Raw genomic sequence first — 22,649 nt, 5'->3', positions numbered from 1 at the left:
CTGAAAGTGAAACCAACCTCTGGCACTTCAGCTCTTTTATCTTGCAAGCGGTACATCCGAGAGTCTTGCACTTCTCAGCGTGCTTTCGCTATTACACAGAAGTGTCCTCCAACTGTGTAAACACTGTCCCCCATAATTATCAGCCACACTGAAACACAGGAAGGCTTGTGTTATTCTCAGGCTTGTTATTTGCTCTCGAAATCTTACATAGTTTTTCTTCCTGCAGAGATAATACTTGGGTTTTAATAGCAAGCATAAGAAGAGAGGTGTGATTTACAACGCGTCCTGTAACTCGTTTAGGGTACTACTTGTACATTCCAGAGGAGCTCTGAGATGCATCAATACGACAAACGTAACCCATATATTTTCATTGCTCTTTTATAGGTATGGTCGTTCATTTTAATTTCCTGGCCCGTGGTTGTTTTCATAATCTTGGCCATTATCCGTCTCAAATTCCCTCCAGAACCACAGCCAAACTGTAAGTAACTGGTCTGGTTTTATGTCTTTGGGATTTAGTTCTCATTTCAGTGACTGATGTGTTAATTTGATGTGTTTTACAAATTTGGTTCTGTGGAGTTTGCAGTGGAGGTTTCCTGGGACACAGCATGCTGTAAATAAAATGTCTGTGTTCCTCTGAGGTCATCTCTGTTTCTAGTTTGGTTTTGTTACTTAGGGTTTTTTTTCAGATCAGTTTTATAATTAGAAAACTGTCTCATCAAGATACTCAGATACTGCTGTTATAGACAGCAATACAGATTTACATGATAAATTGAGGGGCAAGAGGGCAGCTGGGGGTGATCTTACTCAGTAAAATGTCTTCCAGTGGGACTATGAAGGTGAAGTAATAAGCATGAGGTTGGTCAACATGAATGATTTTACCTTGTGTGTGCTACAGGCAAAAAGCACCTCTTTAGGCAGCTTTGCTACTAAGGCTCAGCTGAAGAGTGGTAACTCCTCTGGCTCCTGTGACCTGATGGTCTGTGTGAGCCCTTTCTAGCAAGTCAAAGAGCAGCAGTTTGTGTGGGTGAATAGTTGTTGGTAGTTAAATGAGTGGAGAATTTACAGAGTCAGTTTTGCCTGCAAGCCTTGCTTCCTGAACATGTCTACATCTCAGAGTATGGGTGTGATTGCATCTGCTCTAAAAAACTTACACTGATTTATTGAGTTCTTTCACCATCAGATGTTCCCAGCCCTGGCCACATTTATTCATGAAGTTATATGGTAAAACAGAGCAGAGATTTTATCCAATTGGAAGCATTTTTCCCTTTCAAAGTGTTAACTTTCAGTTGAACTACATCCCTGATTCTGCGCTCTCACACATGCAGTCCCAAGGGAGGGAAGTGAGCAAAAGTCTGGGCCCCTCTTTTCAGTGGCAGCCTACGTTGTTGTTGGGAGAAATCATAGAGCTGCACTCTGTTATCTGCTCAATAGAGGGATTCCTTGCCCCTACCATTGCAGAGACCCTGGAAGTGTATTCAAGAGCCTTGCTTAATGTTGCACATTTAGTCTGCTGAATCACATTCATGTGCTAAATCACAAAGCTATACAGAGAGCTATCAGTGAGAGACATAATTTTCCAGCACACAGTAGAAATAGGCCTTAAAAAATTGCCCTTACTAGAAGATTTGCAACATCTGATTCATTGGAGAAACACCACCATGGGTGACCTGCATCAAGGTGTCATCAACTTGGCAAGAACAAAGCCCTGACACTGGCAATATTGGATTTTTATATTTAGGGCAAGGAGACTGATGCAAGGGGTGAGGAGGCAGATTCTGGCAGCAGTGAAGACAAGCAATTGTCTTGCAGAGTTTGAGCCATCAGATGGGTAAAACGTGGTTGTGAGGGATCTATACTGGATGATGTGTGCGTCCACTGGACAGTGACATCTGCGATTCCTTGATTAACAAGTCTTTGTTTCTGTAGGATGTGTGAGAAAGAGCCACATTGTGACAAATAGTGGATATACAACTAGGATAGCCCTTGTCACAGAGAGGTTGCAGCCTAATCTGACTAAAGGTTTGTGTACTTCATTTTGTAGACAGGGATAGAAAGCCACAAGAAGTGACTTTCTGGAACTATCACAAGAAGTCTTTACTGGATCAGAATGATCTTGGTGTGTTGGATGGTCTTTCAGCTACCAGCCCATCTGTAGTCAGCAAAAAGGCCAATTTAGGCGTGTTATATATTGTAAGTTCTCCTGAATTCCCTTGAACCAGTTGGAGTAGGCATGATAGGACACGTTGTGCTTTGTAAAAACCCCAGATGTTTCCAAGTGTGGTAGTCCTCCCATGCTGCTCCATTGGTTGTACTTCCTGTCTTTGATAAGCCAGATAAGATCAGCTAAGTCAAGCTAGCCAAATGGATGGTAAAATACTTATTCTTTTGCTCTACTTGGTTGTTAGTTTGAATGTGTATTTATTTGGAGCATGTTTGCTCTGGATGGTTTCATCTCTGAATGAATGGATTGAAAAGAATGTTCTTAGGAAAAGCAAGTAGCTCCATCAGTTGTGCTTTGCAGGAAAGGGAAGGATTGAGCAGCATCGTTGGACTGCTTTCCCTTTGTTCCAAAGGTGAATTTCATTTTGGAATGAGTCTCAGTAAGTATGCCAGTAGGTGTCTCTCTGTCTTAGAAGTGGGTGATAGGAACTCTCTTGCAAGAGAAGTTTTAGAATCACAGAATCATAGAATTGTTTTGGTTAGAAAAGACCTTTAAGATCACTTGGTGCATAAGGAACTGACTAGAAGGTTGCGCTCAGAGTTGTGGTTAACAGCTCAATGTCCATGTGGAGAGCAGTAACAAGTGGAGGTCCTCAGGGGTCTCTTCTGGGCTCAGTGCTGTTCAGCATCTTTTTCAGAAACATGGAAAATGACAATCAAGAGCACCCTCAGCAGGTTTGCTGATGACACCAAGCTGTGTGGTGTGGTGGACTCACTTGAGGGAAGGGATGCCATCCAGAGGGACCTTGACAAGCTTGAGAAATGGGCCAGTGCAAACTACATGAGGTTCAACAAGTCAAAGTGCAAGATCCTACACCTGGATCGGGCCAATCCCAGGCACAAACATGAACTGGATACAGAGTAGGTTGAAAGCAACCCTGAAGAGAAGGACTTGGGGGTGTTGGTAGACATGAATCTCAACATGAGCTGGTAGTACACTCATACAGTCCAGAAGGCCAACCATATCCTGGGAGGCATCAGAAGGAGTGTGGCCACACACATATAAGTGGACACATCTAGGAAAACTATTACAGGAGGTTTTTTTTGTCATTTTGGGATAAAAAAAGGGATAAAATCCACTTTATGCTGAGTTCCAGTGCCTGCTTTTAAAGACAAAATCATTAAGTAGTAACAAGAAGCTATTTCCAGTGCCACAGTCAAGAGATCATTGCAGATAGAGAAAAGTCAGGAAGCACAGAATCAATGGCACAGAGGCAGAATAAGCTGCTTAGATGCTGAGTTTGGAAGCCTTAGAGATAAGCTTACAGAATAAAATCTTCTGTGAAGTTATCTCCTCTATTCAGGGTCACAGAAATATCATTAAATCTATTATTTGCTCAATTAAAACAGCTCAGATTCAAGACAGTAAGTTCTTCTGAAGGATGTCTAATACACATTCAATAGATTGAGGATTATGTATAGATATTACCTAGCAGATATCAGTCAAGAGTGAACAAGTGGCAAGAGCTTCCTGCAAGAGCAATTTGCTTGCTTTGAATGATGTTGCATAGCACCTAATGCAGTGGAAGCTTGTGCCAGACTGAACTCTGAAGGGAAATGACATGCCAAATAAATCTCACCAGTCAAGGGGATGCTTGCAGGAAAACTAAGAACTGAGGAAAGTAAGGAGCTGAAATTTGTCTGATGTATAATATTCTTCACAGCTAAAGCATCTAAGAGGAAAAAAAAGCACCTCACTTCTTTCTGCCAGGCATCTGTTTGATGAGGTATTTCCAGGTCAGCAGAGATTGTCGTCAGAAGAAATGAAAAAGAGATTTCTTTCTCTGTATACCAAGTTCCTGTGATGATTTCAGAGTCTAAGCACACAAAATCCCCATCCAACTTACTGTGCACATCATAGTTGTGACTTTTGACCTTTTTATTACAGCCTTTGTATTTGCTAGGAGTTATTGAAATACGTTTTCGTGGCATACACATGCAATAGGAAGCTCCAGGCTGGAAGCCTGCAGTGTGAAAGCCAGTTTGTGATGGTACCTACCAGTCTTTTGCACCTGTATCACTTGGTTTTCAGAGTGAGTAGGGACAAAAGTCCCATTCCATCACTACAGGTTTTTGCAGGTATGGGAATGGTGTATGCGATACTATCTGTCCCTCAGGGCTCAACCCACTCAGTCTACAGAGAAGCCCAATTACAGTCTTTGCTTTAAGTAGCACTGTCACACCCTGTCACACCCTTCACACCCTTCACACCCATATTCTTCCTTTTCTGTTCACCTTCTCTCCCCTACTGTCAGTTTGAACTCATCCTTATTTTCCATAGAAGCTCTTGGGTGTGGTTATTTGTCCACTCATTCAGAAACTTTGCTCTTGAGTGTTCTGGAAAAGGTGCAGTAGAAACCTTGCTCTCTTGTTAGACTCAGGGCACTGATGCCTCTGCCTTTTTGAGGGACAGCTAGTGGGCTCTGAAAGCCATGCCTCACACACAGATATTTTTCCTTCTTCATGGAAAGAAGCTGTACTGTTAGGTCTGGTCTTAAATCCGTCAAATTCTGCCTGGAAATTCATTGCCTGAACTCTTCTCAGTGAAGCACATAGAGACACAGAATCATTTATGTTGGAAAAGACCTCTAAGATCTTCTAGTCCAACCATCTTACCATTCACCTCTGCTCAGAATTTCTACCCAGGTTTCATCACCTTCGTGAAGATGCTGCAGGGTGTATTGCATTCACTTAGAGGGATTCCACAAGGCTGCTGTTTGCAGCCAGTGTTCTGGGGAAACGTTGTGATAGTTGAGTTCTGGACTGTTTGCCAATCCCCGCATTAGCTGTTCAGGCCTAGTTTAGAGCCAGAGCTGCATGGCACAACACTGCTTAGGAGAAAATACTTGCACTCTGCTCTCATTCTTGGGTCAAGTGCCCCTAGGAAAGGGCCCAAGATAGGAGAGTCTCTGAGCTACACTCCAGTCTTCAATCTGGTAGCTAAAATTTGGACAGATCCAGAGATGGTTGGAAAAATCATTATGAAACACAGAGCACAGATCAGACATACCTTAGGAGAGAGGCTGTGGCTTCTTGTGCCTGCAGAAGGAGCTTTCCTGTGACATCTGTGCTAAGCACTATAACCATGTGAGGTAACTGAGGCATGCATTACCCTGGCCAGGGCAGTGTCCAAAAAAGAAGGCCACTCTGTGTTGCTCAAAAGAAAAGAGCGAATCCGGGAACGTCGATAAGGCAACTGGTTGTGGTGGGTGCAAGGTGTCTTCTGCCAAGCACATGGAAGGCAGTGCCTATCACCCTCTGTCCTTATCACCCATGAATCCCTCTGCCCCTCCAGCTTTTGCAGCAGGGTGCTGGTAGATGAATTCAGGGGGCTTCTGCCCTGTGGGTCTGTGTAACTACAGACTTCAAACCACTTCTAGCTCTGGCAGTTCCCTGCCTCAATCCCAGCATGCTGCTTTGATGCAGAAATCCTTACACTAACTTTGTCCCACAGTTAACAGAGAAACACCTTGAGTTGTGATAATCCTTCTGTGTGGTGGGCTGTGGCTGTCAGGATGTGTGAGATCAGATAGCATGGAGCAAGGTGGACCACAGCATTATCCTTACTCTGAGATATCATTCTGGAGGTAAGAAAGCTCTGAAAAGATGCTTGCAATTTAAAGAAGTTTGCTTCACAGTTGGTGGGACCTGGACTCATCTTGTTTCCCAGTAGAGTGGAAAAATTAATAGGTTCCCATGCTAATTACAGGGAGTTAGGATGGTGGCTTACCTACACACACCACTCCACTTGAGTAAGTTGTGGGTATTTATGTAAGACATAATCTACTCCAAGGGTTCAATCTACTCTCTGTACAGAAAAGCACACATCAGACTTCCAGCTCTCCTTCACCATTTGCTTCTGGTGGAGCAGACCCACTTCTCATTTTCCTTTACGTTCTTCATTTTCCTCCCATTTTTTTCCTTGAGTTTTCTCCCCTCTTCTACACAGCCTAACACCAGATTTTTTTCTGTGCTCTACTGCAGTGAGCTAAATGGCCTCATCAGGTCCCTCCTTGCTTTGGGGTGGACTTCATTTTGTTTTGTTTGGTTGTGCTGCTCTTGTGCCAGGGAGCAGACTGCCATATAACACATTTTTTTCACTGAAACAGTGCTGAAGAAGGGTATGAATTATATTAATTATCCCCATGTTTGCTGGAATAGACATATACTTTGCTCTCCTCACATACATAAGAAGTGCCCAGCCATGCAGTTGCCTGCATCTTTCCCAAGCTTCCACTTAGCTCAGAGACCCACAGCCTAAATAGAGTGCTGTGATGCTTATAATGCCTCCCTTTCATAAATATCCACACCTCCATTTCCTTCTACAGACTCTTCTACCTTGTGAGGGGTGACTGGAGGATGTTTAGAGCCAGAGATGGGAACATCTGAGTTACCAATATTATTTTCCTCCCCACCGAATTACAACAGAGCCCTGGGGTGGTCAGTTCTAATTGACTTACTGAAGCATCTGAGTCCAGATGCTGGGATCTAGAAGTGCAAGCATATTTTTCCAAAGGTGCTGACCAGTTCAGCTTGGACCAAAGTCAGCAGTTGTTGATGTCTGTGTTTCTGGAAAGGAGGTCACTTTTGTTTAAAGAATCTAAACCTGGACTCTGGAGATTACCTGGAGGCAGTCAGCATGCAAGACATTGCTCTGGTAAACACAGCTTTTGTGCAGCTTTTTAAAATAGATCCTAGAGATGGATTTAAGCTTTTAGGTTCCAGTTTCTTGCTGGGAAATGTTCCAATGCTCTTCTTAGGTCCTGTTTGTGCAGCGCCCTGCTGCTCATATAGACAAGAGCAAGTTTGCTGTGCTGCAATGAGACAAATTAGCCTTGCCTGCGTTAAATACTGCTTTCAAAATACTGTAAGAAAAATGCTAGTGTCCAGTTTCTGCTCTCTCTTGGTGTATTCATGCTTCAGGCAGTGGAGCATCCCTCCACAATGTACTCAACTTCCAGTGCAATCCTTCTTCATCAGCTCTGCCCCATAGTGCAGACATCAGCTCAGTCATTTCCCCATCTTGACCTGAATTAGCAATAGCTCTTTGGTTTCCATCCCCTCTTTGTTGTTCTTTGTGTTTGGTTTGGGGGTTCTTTCTCCTCCCTTTACACCTGCTGCTTCTCTGCTCCTTTGCAATTCTTATGCTCTCTCATATTTATAAGCTCCCTGATCAGTATGTGAACCCAATGCATTCAGGTTTGTGTGCTGATTTTTAATTTATTAAACAAGGGGGTGGAAGGTGAAGGTGTGTGGGTGAGCAAAACTAGCTTGCCTAGTCTTAATAAGCATGGAAGAGATGCTGTCTGCTCTGGGCTGGTCTTAGTTGCAGAGCCTGAAATGCTTGAGGGAAGAATGAGGCAATGAAATACTTCCTCCACTGAGGCCAACAACACAGGGAGGAGTCTTGTAGTGAGTTGTCTGCTGCTTCAATCTCACTGTTGTAGGCAGACAACTGAGGACACAATGTTATTGGGTCACTCCAAAAAGTGACATGCTGTTGCTGTAAAGATCACAGAATCACAGAATATATTTGGTTGGAAGAGACCTTCAAGGTCATCCAGTCCAACCTTCAGGTCATCCAGTCCAGTCTTCAAGGTTATCCAGTCCAGCCTTCAGATCATCCAGTCCAGCATTCAAGCTCTTGAATCTCACCCAGCCACATTAGGCATCTCAGGGGACTGAATGGAGTTATCAGAGGTCGTGACGAACTTTCATTTGGAGGGGGAAAAAAAAAAAAAAAAGGATCTGGGTATTAGTTCTGTGGCTTGTAAATCCTGTGGTGAACTGATGCATGTTCAATAGCTGCTCACACTATCTTTTTGTTACAGAATGATTTGTGTGAGAGAAGTAAAATTTTTTTAAAAATCAAATTAGAGGTGAGGAAAAAAAAGAAGTTGGCCAAGGATGACATTGCTTGAAGGAAGGCAGAAGGGGAATGTGTGTGCTCCAGGGAGAGTGAGACTTGGTCTAACAGCAGATGGTCACAACTAACGTGTGTGGTGCAGGGTCCATCTGGCAGGTTTCCCTGTGCTGCATCCCATCCCAACCCATGCTGGTCTCCACAGGCAGCAGTAGACACTGTGTGCATTTGAGCCTACTGTGTGCTGCTTTGCAGGGCCATAAAAGTGATCAGAGCACTCTGCTTTGAAGAAAATCTGGGAGAGTTGGGGTTGTTCCACCTGGAGAAGAGAAGGTTCCATAGAGACCTTTCAGTACTTATAGGGGACTATAAGAAAGAAGGGGACTTTAACATGGACTGTTGTGACAGAACAAGGAGTGGTGGTTTCAAACTGAGAGAGAGAAGATTTAGGTTAGATCTAAGGAAGAAAATTTTTTATGATGAGAATGGTGAAACACTGTAACAGGTTGTCCAGGTGGTAGATGCCCCATCCCTGGAAACATTCCAGATCAGGTTGGACAGGGCTCTGATCAACATGATTGAGTTGAGGAGTTCCCTACTCACTGCAGGGAGTTGTACTAGAAGACCTTTAAAGATGCCTTCAAACCCAAAATGTTCTATGATTCTGTCTACCTGTTCTAACATACAGCAGTGATGGAGGCTTGCATGGAACAAAAATTACTCTCATACAATAGATACTGAGACTGTCTGGTGTCTTGCAATTTGGGGGGGAGTGCAGGGAACCTCTTCTTTCAGTGCTGTCTGCTCAACAGGTGAAGTTGGTGGTAAAGGACAGTTCTGCTGACTGGCCAAAAGAGGGTGAAAGAAATTGCCTGCTAGCTCTGGAGTGGCTTTAAAAATGGACTTTGTGATATGAAAGGCAACAGCATAGGCAACCATTGCAACGCCAAACCATTAGCTCTGATCCAGCACAGCTCTTAAGAATGTGTTTAACCCAAAGTCTGAGTAATCCCATTAAAATCAGTAGAGCTAATCACTACTGTGCCATGGGCTTTGGACACACTGAACAAGATTTGGGCTGTACTGCCAGGAACTGTAACACTGTCCTTGCCTTTTTTTTTTTTTTTTTTTTTTTTTAGCAAGGGTGGGACTTGTGTGGGCATTGATCTTGCAGGTGTGAAAAAGGGAAAGGTTCACCTGGCATTTGCCTCCTGGTCTTGCTCCCACTAAAGGCCTCATTTTCAGGAAACTGGAGAGTTTCAGAGTGCATGAATGTCACAGTGTCACAGCAATACAAGTGCCATGGAAATGAAATATTGGTTTTTTATAGATCAAGGGGTAGGCCAGCTGGCAATTCAGGCCATTCTCCATATGTGTAAAGCACACCCTGCTTCAGAATTAGTCTTATCATACAGATTTAAGGACCATGTTGAATTTCTGGAGAGAGATCAGGAGTATAACTGTTATTATAGAGCTTTCTACAAAAAATAGCCAGCTTGTTATTGGTAAATATATGTGAACAAAGATGGAAAGGGACATTTGCATGTGCCTGAAGAGAGAGAATATCAATCATGTCATGAAGCAGACACCTTTGTCTTTTTGACTAACAAAGCAAAGGAATGAAGTTTAAAATGATACTGTGTGACTGGGAAAGACTAGAAAGAAAACAAGGTTGTGTGTACACAATATAGTAAAATATTGTGCTTAGAAAGTTGGGAATAGATTTCCACAGCAGTAAATATTTTCATTGTATGTTTTGTGACTTCTTAGATAAATATAAATCACAGCTGATAAACAGTCAGGTTTGCCACTCTGGGAAAGGCCCCCTGCTGCTGCTCAAGGATGACTGAGAGAGTGTGTAGGACTGCCAAGCACAGAGTCTTCCCTCCACCAGAAAATTCTTGATTTCTTCAACCAAAAGCTGAAGAGATTGAATCTAAGTGATCATGTTTAGTAGCCCCTGGCAAATCTATATTTGTTAATGTGTCTAATTATTTTTTTAAATTAATATCTACTTTTCAGCATATACCACCCTGTGACAGTGAGTTCCACAACAAAGAATGGCTTGAATTGGAAGGGACTTTACAGATCATGAAGCTCCTCTCCTCCTGCCATGTGCAGGGACACCTCCCACTAGACCAAGTCACTCAAAGCCTCATCCAGCCTGGTCTTAAACACTTCCAGGGCTGTGGTGTCTGCAGGGTTGTTGGGCAACCCATTTCAGTGTCTCACTGCCCTCATAGTAAAGAACTTTCTAATGTTTAGTCTAAATCCTCCCTGCTCTAGTTTAAAACCATTGCCCCTTCTCCTATCACCACATACCTTTATAAAAAGCCTCTCCCCAGCTTTCCTGTAGGCCCCCTTCAGGTACTGGAAGGTATCTCTAAGGTCTTCCCAGAGCTTTCTCTTCGCCAGTCTGAACAGACCCAACTCCTCCAGCCTGTTCTTGTAGGAGAGGTGCTCCAGCCCTCTGATCATTTTGGTATTTATTTTAAAAAAAAAAAAAAAAAAAGAAAGAAAGATATTTTCTATCTCTTTTGTCCCTTATCTCACAATCTCATTGTGTTTCTTTGTCCCTGTGTTGTGAGGGGTGAACATTTACTCGCCCTTCTCATCATTGATCATGATTTTATCTATTTCTCTATCAAAGCACTTTTTGGCCATCTTTTTCTTTACTGAAGAGTCCCAGTTATTAAGTCTCTTTGTATCATATAGCAATGATTGACTGAATTCTCAATTAAGCACAATACTTCCTAATGCAGTCATTTGCTCATTAATGTCTTTAATTCACCAGTGGGGGAGATGAGATTTGTATGGATTTTTTTCTGAACTATGGAAGGAATATGGAGTGACAGGATAAGGAGTAACAGTTTCATACTGATAGAGGGTATTCTGGATTAGATAAAAGGAAGAAGTTCTTCACTGTGAGGGTGTTGAGACACTGGAACAGAGTGGTTGTAGATCCTTCATCCCTGGGGGTGTTTAGGACAAGATCGAATGGGGCTTTGAGCAACCTGATGTAGTTGAAGGTGTCCCTGCCCAGATGATCTTTAACGTCCCTTCCAACTCAAACCGTTCAATGACTTAATGCCAGAAAGGTATACACAATATTAAAGTCTGTGAAATCTGAAGCCAAAAGAATTTTTTCATGCCCAGGGAGGGGTAGTGTTATGACACTAAAATATGAGTGGATAGAAAACAGAAAAACTCAACATTTGTTTTTAAATTAGCTGTAAAGGAGGAAGAAAACGCAGTTAACATGCTTCAATTTTTTTAAGAAGTAGCCATTCGTAGCTGAAATCCTGTATCTTTGATTTAAATAAAATGGAGTATAGATCTTGTCTGTTTTTCCAGGGTAGATGGCAGAGCTAGGCAGGAAGCCCTAAAATCTGAAATACAGTGTGGTCAGAAAGGGGAGGAGGAATGCATGGGTGATATTTTGAAAGGAAAAGAAAGGGTCTGCACAGCTCCCTTGTATTTAAGGAGATTTGCATGCTCAAATGATGGGGCTACAATATAGTAAAGTGTCTCTCAGAATAGCGAAGATGAGAGACCGAGGAACTGAGAGAAAGGAAGGTCCTTAGCAGCACACTGAGTGAACTGGTTGCTAGCTTCCATGAGACGCCACTGGCTGATGTAACCCAGGGTGTAACACGTACCGCGTGAACGTGGTCCGAACTTTAAACCCTTTTCATACACGGCTCCAACAATAAATAGAAATGATAACCTGAAAATACTGCTTGTTTCCCTTTGCTCCCAGCTCTTAGCTCCTTTGTGGCAGGCAGCTCTCACAGCCTCGGGCTGAAGGAGGTGACATTGAGGGCTGTGTTCATGTTGCTGTGACTGCAGTCAGCTGAAACACCCAATTCCTTGAAGTGAATGATTGCCCTCTGCTACTGCAAACGCCTGAAACCTCTCTGCCATGGAAGCAGCAAAATCAATGTGGCCACGTAAAACATGGTACATTTAGATTTAAGCATTTCAGTCAATTTCAATTAATCTTATAGATTGTAGTGAAATAGTAATTTTCATCTTTCTTGTATGACATTTATTATTACCCTGATATTTTTCATTGTTACTATACCAAGCACCTTTACCTGAAGAAAATAAAACATTTTGCTTGTGTTGAAGGGAAATTTGTTGGAATTTACAACATTCAGGAAAGTAAGAGAAATTAATTTTCTTCATTTTATTCCAAATGAAGGCAAATGTGGAAGCAAATGCCAGAATTTCCTGCTGCTGAGCAGGGAGAAACAACCAGCCCATGCAGTGCTGAGCCCTTGAGGTCTGCTGCCCTGTGGGATGCCTGTCTTGTTTTCTTCATGTTTGGTGCCCTTCTTTCAGTGGCAATACAAAATCAAAATTCTCAGTGAGGGGGGACAACAAAAGCCTCTGCACCTTGGATTCTGTTGCTGGCAAACCCAGAATTCAGTCTTTACTCACAGGATACATACCTGGACTCAGATGTTGGTTGTAGACAAGCCAAATGGGCCAGAAATATGCTAAGATGACCTCTCAGCTCAGACATGAGGCAGCAGTGGGTGCCTCATGATCTCTCATTCTCGGCTTATAGGCAGTGTAGTGGGACCCCCAAAAGGTAAGTTTTGTTTTGGGAAATGAAGATGAACTGAATTTAATAAATTTAAACCTAAAAGCAGTGAGGAGAATGACAAAAAATACCTAGTGTGTTCTGCATCTGCTCTATTGTGTCATGTAGGGTCGTAAAGTTGGGGACTACAGGGCTAAGCAAATCAATATTCCTTGGATATGGCATCGTCATAGACTTCAGTGGGAGAAGGAGCTGCGGTCTGCAGCAGTAGAAATACTGAAGAAGTCACTATTGGTGATGTTATATTTCAGACTGCAAAACTATCCATGTCAAAAGACTGTCCTTTAAAATTTGCAGAGCATTTGCACCTTTCCTTCCATGACATTATGGAGTAAGACAGCTGATAACTCTCAGGCAAGGGAGGGACAGGTAGAAACACCTCCTGAAGCGGTGAAGGGAGCCAGGTTCTTGCTTTCTCCATGGCTGTCCTTGCAGCATGGGCAGCAGCTGTATGGGCATGACACATAATGAAGTTGGATGTGTGGGCAGAGCAGCCCGTGTGGCTTTGTGGAGTCATGTCTCCTTACCACGAGCAAGTGGATGGAGGGAGAATGCATCAGGGAGTGCATTTATCTCTTGACTCACCTTCTCATCAGTAAATTCATTCCTCTGCAGAACGACAGGTAGTTGCAAGAAAACTCTGAGGCTGCTCCATTTGTCAGAAGCTTGGACTCTCAAATCAGCCACGCTTCCTGCCCCATGTCTTATGCTCTGGCTCTGCTCTGGTCTCGTGCACACCAAGAAAAGGAAGCATAGTCAGAAGCTGAAATTCCTGTCTGCCCTGTCCAGCTTCTGTTAAATTAAGTTATTGACCTTTGGGGACACTGAAGGATGCAATTTTCAAGGCTGTATGAACAGGGGGACAATTGCAGGGTGGTTCTGATGGTGGTGAGGTTGACTGCTTGTTATCTGGGAGTAACAGACTTGTCACGCCAGCCTGGCCACCCTCTTCTTGGCTTAGTGGGGCCAATGTGTAAAGAAAGCAATGTGCATGGTGTGGCTCCTTCAGCATCATCAGCTTGTCACGTGAGAAAGCAAGAATAGGATTCATCTCCCAGTGGTGCATGTTTGTGGAAGGGGTGCCTGCCTCTGAACCAGGTCTTTAAAATTCCTTTGGAGCTGGTAGGGATCTCATCAATGAGGACAGCAGAGCCAATGTAACGTTTCATTTGACCCTGGTGGATAAGCCTGTGTGTTAAATTTGTGTGCTTAATGCTAAGCACCAAACCAACATAGGACAAACTTACACCATGTAGGAATTTGTCCCAGACATTTCACAGTATCACAGCATCACAGTATATCAGAGGTTGGAAGGGACCTCAAGAGATCATCAGGTCCAACCCCCCTGCCAAAGCAGGATCACCTAGGATAGCTGGCACAGGAACGCACCCAGGTGGGTTTTGAAAGTCTCTAGAGAAGGAGACTCCACAGCCTGTTCCAGGGCTCTGTCACCCTCACTGTAAAGAAGTTTCTCCTCATATTGAGGTGAAATCTTCTATGTTCTAGTTTGAACCCATTGTTCCTTGTCCTATCACTGCGTACCACCGAAAGAGCCTGGCCCCTCCTCCTGACACCCACCCCTCAGATATTTATAGACAGGGGTTTCTGCATCGTGATCTTTCTTGGAAAACTTCCTTAGTTCTCTATCTGCTGTCAGAGTCCAGGACTCTTCCGGAGAAGTCATCTCTGGCATTGCCACTGCTTTTGTGCCAAGAACTTCATGAGGTTGCACCAGCTCATGCCTGCAGTGGTGGATCAGGCCCCATGTGTGTATCCAGGTGCCAGCAAACTGCTCATGCGAGTTGGCAGAGCCTCATTGAATACCTCAATCGCATAGGGCCAAGGATGTCTTCACAGGCATTGTGCCACCACCATGAATATCAGCACTTTTAAACTTCAGGTCATGAAATCCTGTCTCTTTATTCTTCAGGCTGTTGTTTCACAAGGAAAGAGTGAGCTGATATCATCGTGTTCTTGCACTGTACACCTTCCTAGTGATCCAGCAAGTGATTGTTTTATTGTCCACTTACTTCCAAGTGCACCCTCTTTGAGTCTAATTTTAAAATTTGCTATTGCTGCCTATATCTTAAGGAAGTGTCTTCCTCTGCTCTGGATTCATCAGGACCTCTTTCACTGTAAATGTCCTGCATCTCTCCAGAGAAGACCAGTGCTGCCCCAACACCTAGCCCCATCTTTGTGTTCCTCATTTTGCTGTACAGCTAGGACTTAAACAGCTTTAGCTGCTCCAGGTGTATGAAGAGGCACAATCTTAGTTCCTGGTCTTGGTTGTCATTACTAGATTATGTATGCTAGTGGAGGGTATAGCTGCTTCCCTCCTAGCTCCTATCTGTGGACCACGCTTCATTGTGGTTATGTTCTCCATCCTGAACCTCACAACTTTCCAAGTCTTTGAAGCTTCATTTTGGTAGGAGCACTGATAGAGTGAGGTCTGTGGTGTGCATTTTTGGATGGGTGTGTGAATAAATTTCCTGCAGGGGAATGAGAGTATGTGAGATCAAAAGGATCAAATACCAATGTGTGCAAAATGCCATTTTGCAGGGTTGTAATTGATGATCTCAAAGGGTAAACATCCCAGACACAGCAGGGATATTCCAGATGAAAGTGCCCTACTCTAAAATTTCCATCATGGGCAGCAGACTTAATTACACTTCAAAACCTCTAGAGTGGCATATTCTGGGTCCTTTGGCCCCAACACCAGAAGGACTGCCTGTAGGGACAAAAGAGATCTTTTGCTCTCCTTGGTGTTCTGTGATTACCAGAAGCTAGCTCAGCCTGCCGTGTAACTCCTGGGGGATGCAGTGAGCGTTGGAGCTTCCCACAGCAGGTGGCCTTCTCCTCCAGCACAGTATTTCCTGCCATTTTCTAAGGCAGTTCTCTGCTGAGGTATACAAGAGAATCACAGCACCACTGAAAAAGAATGCAGATCTCAGCAATCCTTCAAGCCAGTTGCTCTCTGGCCCAAACCAGTTGGAACTCCCATGCTAAACCATGACCTTTTGTATTTTGACCCAAAACTGCAGTGCACACTCATGGGCTGTGACCAGGCGTGCTGAGTAAAGCTCAGGAAAGAGAAGGCTTCAGGAAGACCAACAGCCACACAGTCCACATCTATCTTTTGACCACTGCTATGATTAATACTTGTAGTACAAATGTAGTCCAGTGTCCTCATTGGAAGGGTTAGAGATAAAGCTGTGCCTGGGCAAGAGTCACAGGACATCTCTGAAGACTAAAGAGCAAAGTAATCAATTACCACAAGGCTGCCTGTGGATCTTTGATAAATCTGGCTCCTTTCCATGATAGAAATAATAGCAATGTCCTTTGCCAGGTAATTTTCCAAATGATTATTTTAAATAATATGTTGCTGTGATCCAGCAAAAAAGTTCTGAGATTTATTAGAACGTTTGTCTCAGAGAGAAAAAGCAGCCAGTGAACTCTGTGGGCTGGCAGCAAGCAGCACAGGGCAAGTGGCACATAAAATGCCTAGGTCTCTAATTGCTCAGGTCCACTCTGTGTTTGCAGAAGTGGAAGACAGAGACATACATCTCACCCCTCAGTGTTGGCTGCCAGCATCACAGGTCACCAAGCAGATGGTGCAGGAGCTATTCAGAGATGGCAGGAGACATGGAGGGGGTGGTGGTGATAGATTGCTCTTCTCCCTTCCCTGGGCAGGTCTGCACAAAAACCAAAGGAGGTTGTCTGGTCCTGGAGCCATTGCCCCTTCCTGGGGTAAAACCTGAGAGAGAGCCCTGTTTTAACAACCTGGCTTGAAACAGAAGCTTGTGCTTTTGCAAAGAAACTGATCCAGCTGAGCCCTGGAGAACATGCTGTTAAGTGCTTCAGCTTACTCTGGCTATGTGTCTGCTTTTATTTTATTTTTTAAAGGCAGAATCGGGATATCATAAGCCTAGTGTGCTTTCATCATGTCTTGCCTGTTTCTTGCATTTTGGAGTGGAGAAGGGAAATGTGCTGTTGCTTTGGGACAGACAGGTATCTTAGAAACAAATAGCTTGACTCTTTTTCATATGAAATAACCTTTCCTGGCTTTATCACTGCTGAGTTGGTGCTTCTAGTGGGATTTGGTAGATGGTGCTGCCAGGGTGGACTAGAAGAGCTTCAGTGAAACTGAAAATCAGTCCTATGCATTGGGAAGTGACAACAGCACATACTGACAGAAAAACATAGCCCCCCAAAAGTGCACATCTCTGTTATAATAATGGTATGTTCTTTCTTCTCCTTCCTTCAGGTTATCTTGCGCCTCGAAACCTTCCCAGTGCAGGGTTCTTCCCATTCCTGCAGACTGTGCTGTGTGATTCAGATGCCAGATGTAAAGGCACACCATACATGCCAGAAGATCTGCTGCCAAGACTTAATGACATCTCATCTCTCAGACTGTAAGGGAATCTGCATGCATCTGAGTGTTACAGGCTGTAGAGCAAAACTTGCTTTGAGGTGGAGGGAGCAGCCATGTATGTGCAAGTGTGTCCACCCCGGTATAGCTCAGATAACAGATGTAGTCTCAGATGTTTGAACACTTAGAAAGGTGAATGTGGGCTGCAACATGGGACACTTCAAAACTGTCCACATTATGGACAGCTATCAGTAATGTCATTTAATCTGGGCTTGATGGTAAATGAGAATTTTATTCCCTTCAAAAAAGGCTTCTATCACCCAAATCAGAGCAAAGGAACTTTTTTTTGCATGACTCTGAGTCAGGTCTCAGGTCCTGCAGAGTGTCTGTGGACAAGACTTTTAGCAAGATCAGCCCAGCATGCTGGTCTGTCACCACGGTAACAGTGGCAAATGTCGTCCAACAGTTCTAGTTTGAGGTACACCTGTTCTGGGGCAACTGCTCTTTCAGCAGATCCTCCAAGTGGCAACTAGAATGAATGACCTCTCTGCAAGCCATTAAAAATATTGGGAAACAGATGAAAATGAAGAAACAAATTTTGCCCACAACAGCATGTAGATCTGCAGCATGCACCTGGCTGGGCATGTTTTACTGAAATGTCAGTTTGTTGAAATTGAAGTGGTTAGCAGAGGTATTTCAATTTCATTGACGTTCCAGTTGAAGCCAAGTAGCATTTGCTTTGAGACATGCCAACCAGGGTTGTTTCTACCTCTCGGCTGTACACCCCTGGCACACCCCTGGGGAAATGCTACTCTGAGGCCTGGCTGGTTAATGGAGAACTGAAAATCAGGGCATACAAGTTCCCTAGTTGTTCATCTTTTCTTTCAGGTTAGAAGTTGCTCCATAGTGGCTATGTCAGAGCCTCAAAATCCCCCTTGGCCAAAACTTGAGAGTCTGAAGAGCCATGTCTTCCACCAGAGAGTTCAGCAGGCAGAATGGGGAATCCTGGGGTTTGTGACTTCTGCAGGGTCCTCCTTAATGCAGAGAGACTGGCATTTCCTGGGCCAGGTCAAGGGACAGGGTCTCTCCATTGGTTAGAAGGAGTCTGGAAAACTATATATGCAGATGGCTGAAGTTACACAAGGTGAATCTTGATCAAATTCAAGGTCATACAGCAGAAGAGGGCAGAGCTGCACAGAGACTGAATGCCTGGATTCACAACTCTTCACTCGCTTCCTCAATGTTATTGTTTTTCCTATGACATGTTAAACAATGGTTAATTTGGGGCATTGAAATGAAGAAATGGGAACTTCCAGTGCCAAAGCTGGAGGTCTTCCATGGGTTTCAATAGCTACAAATACTTCTTGCTTTTTCTGGTTTTAATTTCTGTACAGCTGTTTAGGAAATAACTGTTTTTTTTTCGTGCCAATTGAAAATCAAAGGATTTGGCCAAACCATAGCTGAAGTTACACAAGTTATTAATAAACATCTTGATCATTATTGTTGCTAAAAGTCGACTGTGTGAAGTATCACTGTGTTGGTATACCTACCCTTATGTTCTCAATGTCAGCCTTAGAAATACATTGTATTCTGCAAAAGAAAATAATAAAAACATCACTCGACTATTAAGTAGTTGCAGCAAACCTAGCAGGATACAGCAGAGCATTAAAACCTCAGCAGAAGGTTGACTGGATAGGTGGAATCTCCAGAAGCCAACATGAATAGTAGTGGCTCTGCCTCAGGAACAGAATCACCATGGGTGAGTTCTTCAGGAAGGTGAAGTGTTTGAGCTGTGACTATTCCCTGTCTGGACACATCATTGTGTAATAGCCTGAAGTTTGTAATATTCAGCTAACTCAGGCTGGGGATTTTTTCCCTCCCATTGTGTAACTCACCAAAGGTCTTAATAAATTGTTTTATAACTTTCCCTAAAACTGTGTCATTCCAGTGCCCAGCAGAGAAAATAGGCAAGGCTCTGATCTCTGATTCTGTTCCTTAGAAGCATTTGCCAAGATGTGTAAGACTTTGATAGCTGCTTGAGATTTCCCTTAATAAACAGAAACCTATGTGCAAAACCTGAGCTCAACACCAACATCTTCCACCCTTTATTTTCTCCTGTAGTGAAATATTTGTAAAGGAGGAATTAAGATCCTGATGTTTTGAAGGTCTTCTTGGTAGAGATGTGCAACCTGCTGTTACAGCTTACATCGAAGGCTTTTCTAAGCTCAGTCACAGTGTCATTAACAATACCATGAAATTCTGCACTGTTTCTTTTACTGAGCATATATTGGTAGAGGACAGAACAGAACTTGATACAATGAGGCCTTCTTTCCAGAAGCAGGAATTTGTTTAAGCCAAATGCATATCTCAAGCCTTTCCTGTCTTTGATGTCCCTGCAGAGCAGGCATGAATGCAGTGCTGTCTGTTTCATGTCTGAGAGCTTTTCAGAGTGCTTTCCCAAAATACATGCCAAACTTCTAGAAGGAAACAGAATTTTGTACAACCTATATTTCAACAGACCTGCCATGAAATCCAACTATAGACCCACTTGGAGTCACACAGTGAAGTGTAAGCTTGATCATAAGAAACTCTGGAAGATGTTACAAGTGTCATCTTTTTCTTCTCTTTTCCTTTTTTCTTTATCTTTTTTTCTTTCCTTTCCCAGTAAGCAGAGGAGCTCATCCAATGTGGCCAAGGACAACCATCCATTGCCATGGAGTGCAGAGGTTCCTAAAAGCAGGAACATTTTACTGGGTAGGTTATTAACTGTTCTGCAAAGTTCTGGTCTTTAAAAGCTTCTCTTGAAGCTCTCTGGACAGAGATGCAATTCTTAGAAGACTGCTAAAATGATTTATGTGTTCTATACAGGCATATGACCACGGCCATCACATTAGTGTAAATTCTTAGGACTAATTACAAGTAACTGGCTGCAGGAAAGAATTTAGGGATTTGGCCAAGAAACCAGGATTAATTGTTGCATTTCACAGGAGCAATATGAGATCGTAGACTGTTTGGACATTAATTAAAGACCTGGCTATTTATAGAATATTGCCCTTTTACTACCCACAAATTGTTCATAAACAGTTCCCCCCCCCCTTTTTTTTTTCTTTCTTTTTCTTTTTATTTTCTTTTTCCAGATGTATTTCTTATTCACAGTTTCCAGCAAACAAATCTTTTTCTGGCCCCAGTGGATATTTATTGCTCGTGATGTTCTCCTCTAATGTGATTCTCTTTCTTGAAGGAACTTTCAGACTTAAATTTTCCATAGAATCATTGCAATTATTATTTATTGATGGTAATGGCTAGTACTGTCCACAAGCCTTCATGATGAATAATCCTTTCTCCAGGGAACTCACAGTCAGATGAATTATTACAGACTTGCATTCTGTGACTACTCTGCCCTGGCCATTCTCTGTTCCAATTAGCATTCCTGCCAATGTTCTCACTCTGTGGTGTGCAGGCAGGAAAAGGCAGAACTGGGGCTAAACACAGAGGTGTGAGGAAAAAATAAATTGTAAGCAGTTATGGGAACTATCAGTTCTTCTTGATGGCCACAGAGGACCTCAATTCTACATTTTATTAAAAAAAAAAAATCATAAGTCATAGCTGCTTCTGGCACAACTCCTGTTCCAGTGAGCTGTGTTGTTTTGAGAGTGCATCTCAGTGCAAGTGTAGACTTTGGTGGGTGTCAGCTGGCAGCATGCCACCATGTATACCAGGCAGCAGTGCTCCACATCTGTGTTGGAGCTCTTTATGAATAACAAGTACCACCCACTGGTACCAAAAACACCTGGAGAGTTCTCCCTTACAGGGCTAATGGTTTGAGCTGGTATGAGGTCCCTTGTAAAGCTCCCCATCTCTCTGCCTGCATGGGGGAGCTGAAGGACTGTAGAAAAGAGTTGGAAAGTAATGTTGAACTGCAAGCTGATAGTTAAATGCTTTTAATTTAAAAATGATACAGGAAGAAATAATGTAATCCAGGATTTAATTACATCAGAAGAAACCTTAAGTAAGTAATTACAGGATGCCATGGGCTCTACCTTTGGAAACAGATCAGCAGTGATGGCATGTCCAAAGCTGTAGTCACCTATCTTCTGTCAGGATTTGATGTAGCAAGGAGGTTCAAAGACATTAAGTAAAACACAATGTTTCAAACTGTATTGCAGCACCTGAGGATTTGGTATCTCACGGAGAAAAACCCCTTCAGAATATTTCATCACCATCCAGCTTGACTTCCAGCATCAACATGTTCAACAAAATCCCCAGTTTTGGGAAGGTAGGTCTGTATTTGCATAACAGTTGAGTGGGAACATTTAAAGAGTTAGAAGCTCAACATACCAACATACAGATTTTATTGCTTTTGTATCTCCCCTGTTATGTGAATGTGCTCTACTTTGGGAAGAGGAAGACAGTTAAGGGGTTTAGGGTGTGTTTTCTTTCACATGAAATTCAAGATGTTATGTCACAAGCTTTGCCATTCAGTTCTTTGTTTGCCCACAATATTTGTGACGTGGCATCAAGAGGCACTCTGTGTTATTATATAGGTATTGACTGTGTATAGGAAAAACTCCTTTATAACAGAAACTTGGTACCATGTAATGGACATCATTATGTTTATGGGTTTATAATAAGGCCTTGTGGTGGGTTAAAATTACTCCCCAACATAAAATTGCCAGACCAGCTCAGCTGGGAAGAAATGAAGCTATATTTACAAGCACAACTACAATCTAAAATATGAAATGCAACGAATATGTACAAAATATACAATATTTACATACATTTACAAACAACAGAAGAACCCCTGGACAAAACCAGGGGGTTACCAGCAGCTTCCTCCTCTTTTCTCCTTTCCCCCCTGTACATGGGACGAGAGAAAAAAGGAGAAAGGCAGAGAGAGCTTATTAGTACTTAGCCACAACAAAGAATGCAGTCAAGGTCAGGAGGCTAGCAGAAGCACCAGTTAGTATCTGCTAGAGCAAAGAAGTCAAAAAGAGAGTGAGTTAGTTTGCACAACTAACTTCATGGGGTTTTTTCAGACCAATGGGATTATTTAGACCTTATAATTATTTTCCCTTTTACATCCAATGGTAATTTATTTACATTCTATCACTTTCTGTTCAAGATCTGTGGAATATTTTCTAGGCACAGCCTGAAACTGCCACAGGCTTGCAAACACTTGTGCACACATTTCTCTCTATATGAGTTTGAGGAACTTCAGTGACATTGTTCACCTGTTAGAATTCTGTATCTATGTAAGCACTTTCCATGATAATGCTCTTCACATGTCACTACTACCCCTCAAAAAAGTCTCATCATTGTGTCTAAACGCCTCCTAAAGAGACTATTGTTTTAAAAGTACCTTAACGTTATGTCTTATTTTCAGAGCCAGACCCAATATTCAGCTGCAGCAAATCTCAAAGTCATTCTGTGTGAGGTCTTGTCACGATACATAGCACATCCTGATCTCACTGAGGAGAAGATGGCAGCTAACATCCACCAGACATTCTGCTTTACTGACTCATCCCTTTTAGAGTCATTTACCCAAGAGTTCAGAAATCAGCTTTCTCAGGTAAGTGCCTTGGAACTTT

The 22,649-nt window shown here is 42.9% G+C and overlaps 1 protein-coding gene across 1 annotated transcript in view; it reads left to right on the top strand.

Moving 5' to 3' along the window:
• Positions 1-22,649, top strand: part of ABCA12 (ATP binding cassette subfamily A member 12) — an 88,074-nt gene that overhangs the window by 4,056 nt on the left and 61,369 nt on the right. Inside the window, exons 2-6 of the mRNA XM_054380867.1 lie at positions 385-478; positions 16,957-17,104; positions 19,727-19,815; positions 21,228-21,337; positions 22,445-22,630. Coding sequence (XP_054236842.1) covers positions 385-478; positions 16,957-17,104; positions 19,727-19,815; positions 21,228-21,337; positions 22,445-22,630 — 627 coding nt within the window. The remainder of the gene's footprint in view (positions 1-384; positions 479-16,956; positions 17,105-19,726; positions 19,816-21,227; positions 21,338-22,444; positions 22,631-22,649) is intronic.

Source organism: Indicator indicator, chromosome 5, assembly GCF_027791375.1.
Source record: "Indicator indicator isolate 239-I01 chromosome 5, UM_Iind_1.1, whole genome shotgun sequence".
Taxonomy (NCBI): domain Eukaryota; kingdom Metazoa; phylum Chordata; class Aves; order Piciformes; family Indicatoridae; genus Indicator; species Indicator indicator.
This window is presented reverse-complemented; position numbering and strand designations above follow the sequence as displayed.